The sequence below is a fragment of the Saccostrea echinata genome, unplaced genomic scaffold (genome assembly GCF_033153115.1).
Source record: "Saccostrea echinata isolate AGI-Se365-2 ecotype Australia unplaced genomic scaffold, CSIRO_AGI_Sech_v1 ptg000012l, whole genome shotgun sequence".
Classification (NCBI taxonomy): Eukaryota; Metazoa; Mollusca; class Bivalvia; order Ostreida; family Ostreidae; genus Saccostrea; species Saccostrea echinata.
Window position 1 is genome coordinate 17212217 of NW_026889761.1, and position 15460 is coordinate 17227676.

General features: G+C 33.5%; 1 protein-coding gene across 1 annotated transcript; it reads left to right on the plus strand.

Moving 5' to 3' along the window:
- Positions 1-97: 97 nt before the first annotated feature.
- On the plus strand, positions 98-7510 carry LOC133185441 (glycerol-3-phosphate phosphatase-like). The gene is made up of 8 exons (XM_061320641.1): positions 98-234; positions 1183-1250; positions 1517-1609; positions 2380-2517; positions 3669-3734; positions 5045-5192; positions 5652-5793; positions 6867-7510. Exons 1-8 carry the CDS (start codon positions 108-110, stop codon positions 7057-7059), a joined length of 975 nt encoding a protein of 324 aa, XP_061176625.1. The 5' UTR covers positions 98-107; the 3' UTR covers positions 7060-7510.
- Positions 7511-15460: the final 7950 nt, after the last annotated feature.

Consider the following 15460-nt stretch of genomic DNA (forward strand, 5'->3'; position numbering starts at 1 on the left):
AAATAAAATAAGCAAATTAATATGTATACGAGTTTTCCGGATTCGATCCTTTGACTAGTTCCATAAACTGGTTATCTCACTTTCAACTTCTTGTGACCTATCAGCCTATGCATAGACGATTTTTCTCAAAGTTTACAGGAGTTAGAAGATTCTCCAAGATGTGTGAAGAAGTTAATTCAGTAATTGCAAAAGATATCTTAAATACCGTGGATAACTTCTTATTCGACTGTGACGGTAATTGATGAGAATGTTCATAATTTTTAAAATGTTTGGTCAGTGTATAAATGCAGTATTAAATCCATCTGCATACTACAGCTGACTGCTGTACAAATGAATAGTGACACCAAGTAGGCAGTACAAGTCAGGTAGTACTCATCTCCTTTTTTAAAAACAATTTACACAGATAATGCAAACTACATATTCTTAAAGGGGCTGGGACACAGATTTGAAGCTCATATTTTCTAAAATTTTCTAAATAATATCATGACTTGTAACTGTTATGTTGCTATAGCATTTCACACCGAATATATATTAATTAAAAGAGTGTTTAGAAACTTCTTTTATCTGGAAATTATTAAAACTACAAATTTCGGGATGTGTTTGATTTGACACATATCCTTGCAGTTTCACAAAGTAATTAAACTTTAATATTGTACGTCAGTCCGTTCTCAGTGATGTGTTTAGACTAAACAAATTGTAAACACCCCGGTAGAAGGTAAACATTAACAATAACAGAGCTTATGCCCTGTTTACAAAAACAGGTGTTTGACGTGATGTTTTGAAGAATGTTGTTGTTATTAAGTTCTTAGAATATTCATGTAAGTTCAAATCATTAAACTTAAGTTATTTTTTTTTAATAAAATAGACATTTAAAATTGTAAACAATGCAACTGTGTCCAGACCCCTTTAAAACTTGACGATACGATATCTTTTGCTACTCTACCCAGAAAGTTTTTTTGTTTGTTAAATTGTTTTTGTAAGGTTTTAACCCTTCCTCTGCAGTAAATAATATCTCGGTACTGGGGTACTGGGCATGCAATTTCAATATATAAAGAACTAATGGTTATACTGGAAACATTGACATGGTGCCGATACTTATTTTAAATAAGATGAAGATTGGATATTTGAGTATTGCCAATACTTCACATCTATAGTAATCTTATGAAATCTCTCTGAATGCAGGAGTATTATGGAATGCTAGTGAATCTATTCCTGGGAGCTTGGAAACTATTAAAGGACTCAAATCTTTGGTAAGGCATCCATTATATTTTGTTTTTATACATGTAACTTAATTCATTTTCCTCTTGAGCATAAATTTTCTTACATGAATCTCATGCTACACTAAATGATAAACTCAACTTTATATCAAATGTACTTCTAGTATAAAACAATTTTGAATATGAGTGATTAGTGGATTGTATGTGTCAAACTTTTAATAAATTGTAATGATATTGTAATGCATGTATAAGCTTGACTATGTTTATTGTATACAATCAGTGTTTTACTCTGTATGAAGGGGAAGAAGATATTTTATGTGACCAATAACAGCACAAAGACCAGGTCTGAGTATGCCCAGAAATGTGTTAAGTTGGGGTTTCCTGCCACTGAGGTGAGTACATGTACTACAAGGCTAGGATATAACACAGAAAAGAATGTTTAACAACCTAGGTATATTTAATTTATCTTCCCTGTTACTGATAAATTCCACTGGTTCATGTACAGGTCTGCTTCATTCTCTGAGTTGTATGAGCTCCACAAATTGAGCTATGCTCCATTTCTATTGCCATATAATATGCTCAAAACACTAAGTTTTGTGGCTTAGCTATAAATATGTGTGCCACACACATTGAGTCTTATTGTCTTCTTTTGAGTCATAATTATGTTCCAACTACTGATATTGCACAAATGACAAGGTTGAACAATGCATTCCACCACCGACTCAATTCCTTCACTCTGTGAGCTTACAGCCAAGGGCCATGTACTTGTACCACTAACAATAAAACATGCCACTATACAGCTGACTAACTTTTTCTAGCACCTTTAAATCTGAAATGTTATATTTTACTATAAAAGAATATACAGTTATTGTATTCAGACTGATTTTGCAGAATACATAAGAATTTAGAATCCTGATTTAAGAGCATAAATTAAGAGTCTTTGTGAAAGGTCATGGCCTTCCATATTAATCTGTTGTCTGAAAATCATTTTATTTTTCTTCCCAGAGTAAATTTATTTGGTAATTTCTTAAAAAGTTGATTACAAAATCTGAAAAAAATGTTGTATTAGGCGTAAATATCAAGACTTCACCTATATCATCTATTGAACTGGTGTTTATTGAAAAGTCAGCATAAAAATTTTATTTTAATTTTAATTTTTCAGGAGGAAATTGTTTGCACTAGTTACATATCAGCCCTTTACTTACATAACATGAACTTCAAAGGGAAGATTTATGTTGTTGGAAATCCCAGCATGGGAGTAGAACTGGATAGATTTGGTCTAAATCATACTGGGATTGGTGTAAGTGTTCAGCTTATTTTTTTTTTTTTAGTCTTTCTTATTCTGATATGTTTTATTCTCCAGTCATGTTTCACTGTGATAAAATGTTACAATAATGGGTCGTTTTCCTTTGTACTATTTATGTTATGAATATATGTTTAAATATTTTAAGAGACTTAAGGAAATGGAAAACAAACATGATTATAATAATTATTTAGTGATTTCTGCATTTAAAGAAGACAAAAAACTTGTATCTAGAATATCTTGGCAAAGAAAACTGTCTTCATTACTACAAAAATTAAATATCACTTCTTTGGATATTTCTCACACAACCTTGAAAAACAAATTACAAGAGCATTACCAAAACAAGATACATGAACAACTGAAAAATATAAGCAAATCAAACTCTGGAAAGTTAGCTTTTTATAGTAAAATTGTAATTCAAAATGAATACAAATTGCAAAGTTATTTAAAGCTGCCTTTAAAGAAAAGTTTTAGATCTGTATTAACAAAATTAAGGATCAGTGCCCATCCATTGTATATTGAAACGGGCAGATACTGTAAACCCCCTATTCCTAGAGAAAAACGTTTATGCTATTCATGTAAATTATTTAATGAAGATGAAAAACATTTTGTTCTATACTGTTCAAAGTATGACCAATTTAGATGCAATTATACTGATATATTTAATGTAAACACATATACTAGTGATAATCCCACTAGAGAAATTGTCAATCCTACAAATATTACAACTGCTAGAAGGATATGTTGTTTTTTGAAAAAGTGCTTTGACACCAGAAAAGAAAGTCAGCAATGAATACTTAGAAATATGTGAATATACTCTACATTATTTTGTTCAACTCACATTTGTCACTTTGTATATGTATGTATTATTCTTGTTAATTCGTTTTATGTCATGACTGTATGCCGACATGGTAATTGTCAATAAAGTGAATTGAATTGAATTGAAAATGTCATTTAAAATCAGAATTCACTATATTTGACTTGATCCAATTCATGCAAACACTATTGTGACATCACAACTGTTGACATGAAAAATGAGATCATATGAGTGGTATCCACTAAATAAAGGAGTAAGTGTTGATACATTATAACTTTGAAACTTTTCATGCCAACGAAATATTATTTATTTTTATTTTTTTATTTTTAAGCCAGACCCTCCAGATGAAAATCAGGAATCTTTTCAAATTGTGTCTGGTTTGAACCTTGACCCTGAGGTCAGTATATTTATCTGTGTCAATGAACATTGTGTTTAAGCATTGTTTGATAATTTTTTTTCACAATTTTCAGTTTCCTCATAAATTCCTTCATTTATCATCAGCATTTGCATTTGATTATAATCATTTTATAGTAATAAAATGTGACAGATAACCCGAATTGAAAAATCATTACAAAATGTCAAAGTTTTTGATATTTAAGTTCTGATGTCACATTAATTACTCAAATAACTGTTTTTGTGTCTCCTCATAAAACTACCAAAAATATTTATAATTATTATTACCTTCTAAGTTTTAAACTTTGTTTCATATAAACCTGAATTACATAACTTTTGAGATTCAATCAAGATAAAAATCAGTGATAATTTTTTTTGGGGGGGGGGGGGGATAAAAATTTAGAAGAACTTGTAGTAAAAATACAAAGATGAATAAACGTATAAATTTAGCTAGGTATTCTCTTTAAAGAAGTCAACAGGCTATGCCTGCATGACTACTTCTCTAAAGAGAATACTATAAAAAGTAAAACACTAGACTAACTTCCACTGGTGTTGAAACTTCCTAAAGTCAATTTAGACTATCTCCTTTTGTTTTATAGATAACTTTTAGTTTTGAAGCTGATTAGTATTGTTGAGAAAGAACATACAATATTTTTGTCTGTGTACAAAAATGTGAGGGAAAATAACATATGTTAATACATTATTGGTTATTTCTCTCTGCTAGACGTTCATACATAAAAGATTGACCGTCTGTAACTAAAAGAATATCGTTGATGTCAAAATTTCCACTGATCTTATTGTGTAGTGTATATTATTCAACGTCAAAATCTATTTGATACATTTTCTTAGTCAATACGATAAGCTTTACGAGTTCTAATTGAAAATTGACGCCTATGACGTTTCAGTACCACGTGACCCCCATCTAATTAGTGGAGATTTTTACTTTGAGAACTCTCTATTACGGGCATTTTATCACCTAATTATGACTGTTTTCAAAGTTATTTCATAATTAAACGATAACCATATATTTCAAGAATATACAATGTAGTAGTGTTTCATTTTTCAAAAATTCAGATCCTGATAAAAACCCTTTATAAAGACATACAAAAACTAAATGAAAGGCCCTTTTATAGGGCATAAACATTGTATTATAAAGTCTTAGACAAGACTTGTAATAGTCTATCAGGCAAATACGTGTAATTTACATTGATTCTGGTAAAATGGTCAGAAAGAAGGGACTCACAAAAGTTCATTGCTTGTATCATGTTCTTTCTTTAAATTGAATATGATGACTTTTTTTTGTTTTGTATTCAGATAAATTGTGTCCTGGTTGGATTTGACAAATACATTTCCTATCCCAAAATAATGAAGGCATCTTCCTATGCCAGACGAGAGGGGGCGTTGTTTCTGGCTACCAATGAGGACTCTCATCTTCCTTTGAACGTACCATATGTGGTACCAGGTAGGGCTTCCATAAATTTTCTCTCGACAGTTTTACTGTTTTCTCAAAAAGCCAAATAGAGAGTATTCTAGCTTGTTCATAAGCAGCTGCATGAAATTAATGACTTTTTACAGAGCAAATTTTATCTGCTACAGACAAATTTGAAAAATTGTACCCACTAATTTTACAAACAAGAATTGTACTCTCACTGACAATGATTAAGAGGTTAAGCCATTTTTTTTTCTTGCAATTTATCAAGATTTCTGTTTGGGAACTTTTGTCATTACATAGATAACCAAGTTTTTATATATTAATTGTAAGGACAGTGAATACTGCCCATTGTCAATTAAAGAACCAGATTTAATATGGTCTTGTGTCTGTATATAATTATTTTACTTTTGAAACCCAATGAAAGAATTTCCTGTCTTACATTTTAATTTTACCCTGTATAATTGTGCCTCTTTATCATTTAATCCTCAGGGACGGGGACCATTGTGGCTGCTGTGAAGGTCCCTGCCAGGAGGGAGCCGCTAGTGATGGGAAAGCCCGAGATAAACATGTTTAAATGTCTACAGCAGGCACACAATCTGGACCCCTCCAGGTGTTTAATGGTAGGAGATAGGTAAGTACATGTTTAAATGTCTACAGCAGGCCCACAATCTGCACCCCTGTAGGTGTTTAATGGTTGGGGAAAGGTAAGTATACAGTGAAAACTGTCTAATCCAACACTTGTGCAATCCATTTCACTGTAAAGTCTGACCTTTATTTCCATTCCCATCTTGCTATTTTCTATATTCTTTACACTGTGTAATCTGATACTCTGTCTATTCCATCACAGAATTGGTCTCCTACTGCATGTTGGATTAGACAGGGTTTTTTTTGCACTTGTTTAATTGTCTACAGCAGGCTTGCAATTTGGACCCCTCTAAGTGTATAATGATGAGGTACAGGTAAGGTTGGATTCACTGTATCCCTTAAAACCCTCGTGTCTTAAAACTGCAAATAAAAAAAAATATTTTTGTAACATTTTACAAAAATAGATGCATTTGCTTAGAAGGTAATTACTGCATTTAGAAAGTAATTATTGCATACAAACAAAAGTTTTTACTGCCTAGAGTAGTTAGTTTGAATATGAACAAGTTGTGGTGGTCATAGCTTTGGATGATATTGTTCTTTTTTTTGAGCTGAAACAAAGCCCTTTATCTGATTTATACATGTATCTGTAATGTACAGATTTGTAAACTAGCAAAGCCTTAACATGGAATGCTCCTGTTTCTCTCCAACTTGCAGATCCCTTTCACACCATAAAAACTGACAAAATTTTATTCAGGGAGATCTAAATGAACAACATTTCTGTACTATTCATTTAAACAATAAAATGCTCTCTTTGGTTATGTAATTTTTTTTCTGCAATAGCTGCAACGTTAATTCCCATACTAACAAACAAAGAAAGACATTTAATTGTTTATATCTGTACAATAATCATGTGAAGTAGGATTTAGTAGATGAAACATTATATTATTGACATGTATGTGATTGTACATTCCATTCATTGAACAGCCACTTCTAAAGAAATCGGTAGAGGTGATATGCTAAGCGGTGTTTACTGACTGATAAACAGCAATAGTTTTCGCATTAAGAAATAAAGCAGACAATATTCAGTGGATGTAAATATTCTTCTGTATTTTCTTCTAGATGTAATACAGACATATCAATGGCTACAAACTGTGGTATGAAGTCCCTCCTGGTCCTGACCGGGGTCTCGTCTTTGTCAGACGTAGAGGAATACAAGGCATCTAAGGATCCCGTCAAGCAGACATACGTACCTACGTACTACACCAGCAAATTAGGACAGCTAGGAAAGCTTCTAGGATTTAGTATACCTTAATGATTTTAGAAATATTTTAATTAGGAAAATTTAATATATTTTTGTTCTAGAGTGTTTATTCCTTTGTAATTTTATCAGTGAGTGGATGCTGTGCGTTATTTATAGACTTGTATCCTAGATAATTATGAAACCATGTGTTGTTGGATGGATGTTAACCGATTCAGGATCCTTAGTCTAATCAGGCATTCCATTCCAATCTTATTTGATTATTCTAGATATTAGTTTTGTAAAAATTTGTAAAATTTTGAAGCAGTTGTTATTATGATTTTAATTGTTAAATAGGAAATACTCACTTGTCTAACCAGAAGTACCATTTTATGTATATACAACTCTACCAGTAAACATGTATATGTAATACTTCAACAATGAGTTAACTTCAAAGCATGGTGCTGTAATTTTTACATGATTCAATTTATAGGATTTCATTTTAAATAAATTAATTTTATATATAGGAACATTTTTTTCCCAATTTCTTCATATGTTACATTTTATGGGAATAAAATATAAAATCATACCTATAATAAGAATTTCTCCATTTATTCCACTACATTACTGAATCTTATTATGATATCATAATCTCTGGAAAATGATATTTGGAGAATTATATTATATCCCTTTAGTCAAGGAATAGATGTTTCTCTCCTTTCTGATTGGCTGAAATCTAGCAGCCTGGAAAAATTGTATCATCCTGCAGACAAAGTCAACTGAAAAAGCTTGTCTTTTTTATTGTGATGTCCACATTCCTAGTTTGACAGTTGATTATCACTATGGTGTGACACTTTTAGTTGTCCTCTATGACATTTTTCATCCATTTATGGAAATCAGGATGTGTTTGTGAAACGCTGATGCCCCCTTAAGGCAGCTCGTGGCAAAGGTTTAAGGTTCGCAAATGCAAGTCAAACTCCAAAGTCAAGAGACAAAAAATGTTGGTACCCAAAAGAAAGGTCTTGTCACAAGGAATATAGCTGTGAAATACGAAAGCCATATCAACAACTATTCAAATGTTATGGCCCAGGTTAAAGTTTTTTTTTTTCAAAAGTAGGTCAAAATTGTTGGTACCCAAGGAAAGCTCTTGTCGCAAGGTATACACCTGAGAAATATGAAACCCCTAGCTCCAACCTTTCAAAACATGGCCAAGGTTAAAGTTTTTACAAAAGTGGGTTATACAAAAATATTTGTACCCAAGGAAATGTCTTGTCACAAGAGATGAAAAGATTGGTCAACTGAGGATGTGCATCGACTACAGACAATTAAACCAGAGGACAGTAAAGGAAGCATTTCCTCTTCCAAGAATTGACAACAATCTTAGATTCTTTACATGAAAACAGATATTTCACTTTCCTTGATATGAAAAGTGGTTATCACTAAAAAGAGATGGAGGAAAAACACAAGGAGCGCACAGCCTTCACTGTAGGTATACTTGGATTCTTCGGGAATGAACGAATCTAATTTGGATTAGCCAATGGCCCTGCCAGCTACCAACGGTAGATGGAAGACATATTTGCAGACCTTAACCTTAGTATTTGCCTAATCTACCTGGATGATATTATCGTGTTTTCAAGGACATTTGAGCATCATCTCGAAAGGCTAGACAAAGTTCTACAAAGAATACGGAATTCTTGATTAAAAATTCCTTCATCTAAATGCCAGTTCTTCGAGACTAAGGTTAAGTATGTTGGACTCATTATTTCAACAGAGGGAATAGCACCAGACCTAGACAAAGTGGATAAAGTGAAGCCATAGCCAACACGGAGAACGCCAGAAGAAGTCCGAAATTTTTTAGGATTCATCGGCTATTATCGAGAATTCATTAAGAATTTTTCCAAAATTGCTAGACCACTTACAGACTTAACACCTAGTCCACACTCTTTAAAGAAAAGAGGAAAACAACAGACATCAATGAACTGGAAATGGGGTAAAGATTAACAATTAAGAGGTTTTTGATGTTCTACCCCGGCACTTGACATCACCACGCATACTTGGCTGTCCAGACATGGCACTGTCATTTGAACTTCATACTGATGCTAGTTCCAGAGGAATCGGTACCATTCTTTACCAAGAACAAAACGGGCTGAACGAGTCATAGGATATGCTAGCAAAAGACACACAAGCAGAACGAAATTACCCTGCCCTGAGTTTTTGGCTTTGAAATGGTCAATCACAGAGAAGTTCAAGGATTATTTACCTTATAGCGGGTTTCTTTAGCGGAATCAAAATTTGGCATTTTGCATGCTCAAAGGTATGCAAATAATTTTGCCGGAGTTCTGTGATATTGCAATAGAGACGAAATTCATCTTTAAGATAACTTTCGGTACATTTAATATACGTTTGCATACAGATTTACACAAACGTTTGAGTAAATACAATACCAGGTGAAAGTTATATTGCTTATACGACAGACTAATCAAAGCTATTTAAGTAATTTTTCTTGTATTCATTAGTGATAATGAAGGGTGCAAATTTGGCGATTAAAATTTTTGCGTTTTGCTTCAAAACCGCAAAAATAAGCCAAAGTTAGCATCCCTTTAAAATACCCTCTATACGATATCTGGAACCAAATTTACTGCTATTACAGACAACAACCCATTAACCTACATTCTTTCCAATACCAAATTAGACGCAACAGACCACAGATGGGTTGTAGCATCATCCGCCTAGGATTTTGACATCAAATACAGACCAGGGAAGAACAACACAGCGGCAGTTGCATTATCACAATTACAGCCAAACAGTATACAAATGGTCACCATCTCTTCAGATTCTATAAGCGCCATCAGCAAGTCACAAACAACACCTTGTATAGAATCAATTTCTATCTCAGAACGACCACTTGCTCAGTAACAAGACCCAGGGCAAAGCAGAACTTACCAACATCATCACCTCGCAGCCGCTTGAACTGGTGTGTATGGATTTCCTGTGTTTGGAGAGAAGTAAGGGGATATGAAAATGTATTTGTGATAACGGATCATTTTACTCGTAACTAGAAACACAACAGCCAGAACAACAGCGGAAACATTTTTCAACCATTTTGTAGTACACTATGGACTCCGCAAACGCATTCATTCTATCAAGGCGCACACTTTGAGAGTAAACTTATCAAGGAATTATGTCAACTTTTCGGTATTTCAAAATCAAGAACTACACCATACCACCCGATGGGAAATGGACTTTGTGAGCCCTTTAACAGGACTTTAATAAACATGTTAGGATCATTAGAACAATCAAGGAAAGCAGACTGGAAATCTTACATAGCTCCCATTGTACACGCATACAACTGCATGAAGCAGGAAACTAAAAAAAATGTTCACCCTATCATCTTATGTTTGGAAGAGAAGCTAATCTGCCAATAGACATTGAATTTGGATTAGATAAAGAAATCAGAAATCAGCATCCCTTACAAAGTACATAGACAGCTTGAAAGAACCATTGGGGAAATCCTACATGTATCAGTTGGCATCAGAGGCTGCACAGAAATCACGGAAAAGACAAAAGGATAACTATGAACTTAAATCCAGAGGAGGTTAAGATTGTGGCATTTGATGGACGTCATAAGCTTGCAGACAGATGGGAAGAAGAACCCTATCTGGTGATCAACCAACCAAATGAAGGGATTCCTGTCTACAAAGTTCAGAGAGAAGACAGTGTTGGTAGAATAAGGATGCTTCATAGAAACCTACTTTTACCCATTGGACATGTAACAAAGTTTCAACCAAAGGTTGATTTCAAACAAGAGAAACCAGTTCCAGCAATGCGGAAACCTACACTAAAGCCTAGAACTAGACTGAATAAGAGGGAATGCAGTGACACACAGTCCACTGTAGATACTTTTTCAGATACAGATGATGAAGAAGAGGCAATCTACATAACAATTTCAAATGGAAAACAAAGTCACCAAACTGATGTCCCTACTGTGTTATCTGAATCTGAAACGGAAACTGGGATTGTTGATGGAGATCTCCAAACGGCTCGGGACGCCCACCATGTTGGAGAATTATCAGAAAGAAACTGCAGATGAGACTCTTATGGAATCTGCATCACAAGCAGATATGTCAGCAGCTGATACTGAAACAACAGCTGATGTTGATACAGAATCTGAGACTGTACCAGCAGCTGAGACTGAACCGGCAGCTGATGATACCAGTTTACCTGTTGTTGTTACACGCAGATCAAGCAGGCAAAGAAGGGAGCCAGAATGGCTACGAAGTGGAACTTTTGTTAGACAACAAGTAAATATTGATCCGCATTGGTCAGAGAAAGCAAAGTTACTACAGAAAATCTTACAAGACGAGCGTTGTCAAGGATTGGAACGAGGTGAGATTTTAAAAACATTTCTCGATTATCTTAAGAAAACTTAATTTGTAAATTTCAGTAAATTGTAATGTATTTTTTTTTAACATTTTAATTTGCTCATTCTTCTTGGAGAATGACGAAGACATCATTTTTTTGAGGAGTTGAAAAATGTAGCTGTGTGTTTTAACTGTATATAACATATATATCACATAATATTTGAATAAATATTATTGATATAAATGAAATTAGATAAGATTTTATGAATTTCCGGTAATACAAATCCCAGATCCACCCCTTTATTTAATTGGTGAGCAATAGAGTTCAAAGATTATGTCAGGGTTCTGTAATTTTATTGGTTGAAAGTTTTAGTGGTTCTTGTTATCTGAGTTGTTCTCAAATAGAATACACAGAGAATTTGGTCAGATTGGATGTTTATGAAACTTGAAGATATTTGACAAAGACAAAACTCTTCTTTGAGACTAGACCAGACCTGATAGTAAGTACTAAGTTTATTAACATTCTATATCTTTATTAACATTCTATATCTTTGACCAACAATCTGTTGAAATTCCCATGGGTACTAATTGAGCCCCGATGTTAGCAGACCTATTTTTGTATTCACATGAAGCACCGAATTTATTCGAAATCTTATACACGAGAAAAAGAAATCTCTTGCTGTGGCCTTCAATCGACATTTAGATATATTGACGACGTGATATCAATTAACAATAGTTATTTCCATTCATATGTCGACACAATATATCCCAGCTACAGTGAGCTTGAAATAAAAGATATCACAGAGTCTGACACATCTGTTTCATATTTGGATATTTTACTAGAAAGAGATGTTATTGGTAATCTAACAACCAAGCTTTATGATAAACGTGACGTCTTTTCAATCTTCGACTTTTCAATCGTCAACTTATGCGGCAATATACCTTCATCACCTGCATAGGGGTGTATATCTCTCAGTTGATTCGATACGCAAGAGCATGCTCTACATATGAACAATTTCTAAAATGGGGTAAGTTATTGACAAGTTGATGTCAAACAGATGTGTCAGACTCTGTAGTATGACTTAATGATAGAATGTATCATTCTACACAGGTGTGTCAGAATCTGTGGTATCTTTTATTTCAAGCTCACTGGGATATATCGTGTCGACATATGAATGGAGATAACTATTGTTAATTGATAACACGTCGTCGATATATCTGAATTCGATTGAAGGCCACAGCAAGAGATTTCTTTTTCTCGTGTATAAGATTTCGAATAAATTCTGCTTCATATGAATACAAAAAGGTCTGCTAACAACGGGGAGCAATTGGTACCCATAGGAATTCCAACAGATTGTTGGAATACATGGTCTCCAAACACCACATAGATATTGTCAATCAGAAACTCAAGTACCTCTTTGATATCACTTCAGAGTACTTATGTGTACAATCAGAATGTTTTTAACAAAATAATTTTGCAAATGACCAATGATAAGGTAAGTAAATTTACGAGTTCTATTTTTATTGAAAAAGAAGCTGTCAATGATGTCAAAAAGCCTGGACTTCAACTTATCGTGGGGAATGGTTGTATACAGAGTTGAAAAGTCGTAAGTTTTTATGTTATTGATTTTGGTCAAATTTTGTGATTTCAAATTTTCCAAAAGTTCCTTGGAATTTTAAAGTATCCACGTCTGATTTACACCACTTCTTGAATATATTGTTACGCAGTACTCATGAAGTTTCTCCTTCACTGCTGTTAATATTTAGTGAGAAATTAAGAAAGAGGCTTGGAAGAAAATTTACTGGAACCCTCTATGTGTGTTTGCAAGGATTTTTAGGAAGTTTCGGAATCCAGTATAAATATGATAATTCAAAATAATCCATTTTGCTTGTTGGGAATATTGAAATATTCAAAAGTGACAAATGATTTTGAGGAATTTCCTCCTTAGAAAGGGAGCTGTGGGTATAAGCTGGATTGTCACTTGTAGAATTAAATCACAGTTCTTCTAAAATACGAGTACAATTAAAATGATCAGCTTTACAAGCAAAGGCAACGTTGTTACCTGCTGTGCTTCCAGTAAATACACGTACATGTACATCTAAACTGTAATTCTACATCACAGTCATTCTAAATAAAAAGGTTAATTCAGGGGAAAAATAATTGCTACAAATAGCCAATAATGAACAACATAATTCTCTTAAGGACATATCCGTGTACTGAAAGAAAGACATGTCGATGCACAAATCAGTTTCGATATACCCATGGTTTTAAGGCAATGTTACAGAATTAATGCCGAAACAAGACTCACTTTTTTTTTTCATTAACCAGATTTGAGATATATTTCTTTTTCTGATGTTGAGCAAAAAACAGTATAACATTATTTTTAAAGTCGTGTGATACGATTCTGATATTAACAAAACATTTCTGGAAAAAATATCGTTACGGAGGTTAGCCTTTTATGGAAGTTAATTTTCAGCAATAAAAAGTTGAAATTCTGTTAGTTTGAACATATTTTATTGTCTATAAACTTTACAATTGGAATCGGACAAAAGTTCTAAAAACTTTATTCACCCTTTCCCTACATGTTAGTTACATCCAACATATTTACACATATGAGTTTCAGCTTTAAATGAATAAATACAGAAAAGCATAATAATCAAAGGATCAAACATTCAGTAGGATACATTCATTATATAATGGTACTTATACCCTCCGTATGTCATTCGGAATAAAGTTTTTGAAAACATGCAGATGACAACTATCAGCCAAGCAAGCTTCCGATCGTGATTAAAATGCATTTAACATATTCATTTTCTCTTACAAATGAAAATTATCAGGAATATACATATACATTTGATAAAGCCCTATACAGGTGAATTTCTTAACTCTAAAATTTCAAAATTGACCTCGATAATTTTATGATCGTGTATTTGAAAAAAAATATTCCTCGCCTACCACATTTCAAAGCAGATGATATATGTAAACAATAAACCTGAAATGAAATTTAAAAATTCTGATTTTAATACCTCAATCAGTATTCTTTGAATCTAGATACTTTATTTAAAGAAAAAAGTTGACTGTCTATTGAGCAGTCAAATTCCTCAAGCGTTCGAAGGATGTCAGCCTTTTTGGAAACATATTTTGACCAACGACTGTACACATTCGACACTTTTTTTATGTTGACATTATTTTAATGTGTTATTGGCCTTTTGAAATTCATATATATCATGATAAACGTGTTATTAAAAATATGTCTCAAACAAACTTATTTTAAGTCGAAACGTGTTAACCCAAGTCCCGAAACGTGTTGTCAGGTCCCGAAACGTCGGGGCCCCGACACATCGCGCTCCCGAAACATCCATAATTCGATGAGAAAACCAATTCCGAGATTGTCTCGTTCAACCAGACACTCGACTGTCTCCGTAAATCTCCGAGAGCCAGAGAGTCTGGTAAAGAATCACATAAGCGTTTGTAACCGTCAGAGGGCGCTATCTTGTTTTCATTTTGATGACCCCTTTTGAAAACGAATGTTATATATGTTTGTTCTGTTGGATTATGACTTTATATTAATAAACTGATCTTTAATTTGGGATATCAAACGAGTAATAACAATATCAATCGAAGAAATGTGTATTACGCAGGTAGGCTACACTACTTTCACTTTTGCTTCGTAAAAGAATTTTTGCAAGACATTATAAAACACACTTACCTATAACCGGTGAGCAATACCGTAAACAATTCCACTCTAACTACTTTAACTTCTAGACATGTAACTTTTAAATCTTTAAGTTGTTTTTCTGTCGATTTATCATGTATTTATTTCAAATTGTGGAGGTGTGTTCTTTTCAGCCAATCAAAAACTTTACCAGAATTTCGGTAAGCCTCGTTTTGGCGTTAAAAACGCTATCACGTATCTTTACCAGACTCTCTGGCTGGTCGGAGATTTACGGAGACAGCCGAGTGTCTGGTTGAACGAGACTAATTCCGAGAGCGAAAGCCTCGTTTTGATTTAGATCCGACCAAGGTCCCATGTGTTGTTTCTATATATAAAAATACCTCTTCTATATATAAATATACCTCACTTCATGTGACCAATGCATTGATGACGATCTTT

Bases quoted from the DNA above. Each gene is read 5' to 3' on its own strand.
- LOC133185441 (XM_061320641.1), top strand. From the start codon at position 108: ATGCATAGACGATTTTTCTCAAAGTTTACAGGAGTTAGAAGATTCTCC. The intron at 1,251-1,516 runs GTAAGGCATCCA...CTCTGTATGAAG, and splicing joins TTAAAGGACTCAAATCTTTG to GGGAAGAAGATATTTTATGT. The intron at 5,794-6,866 runs GTAAGTACATGT...ATTTTCTTCTAG, and splicing joins TGTTTAATGGTAGGAGATAG to ATGTAATACAGACATATCAA.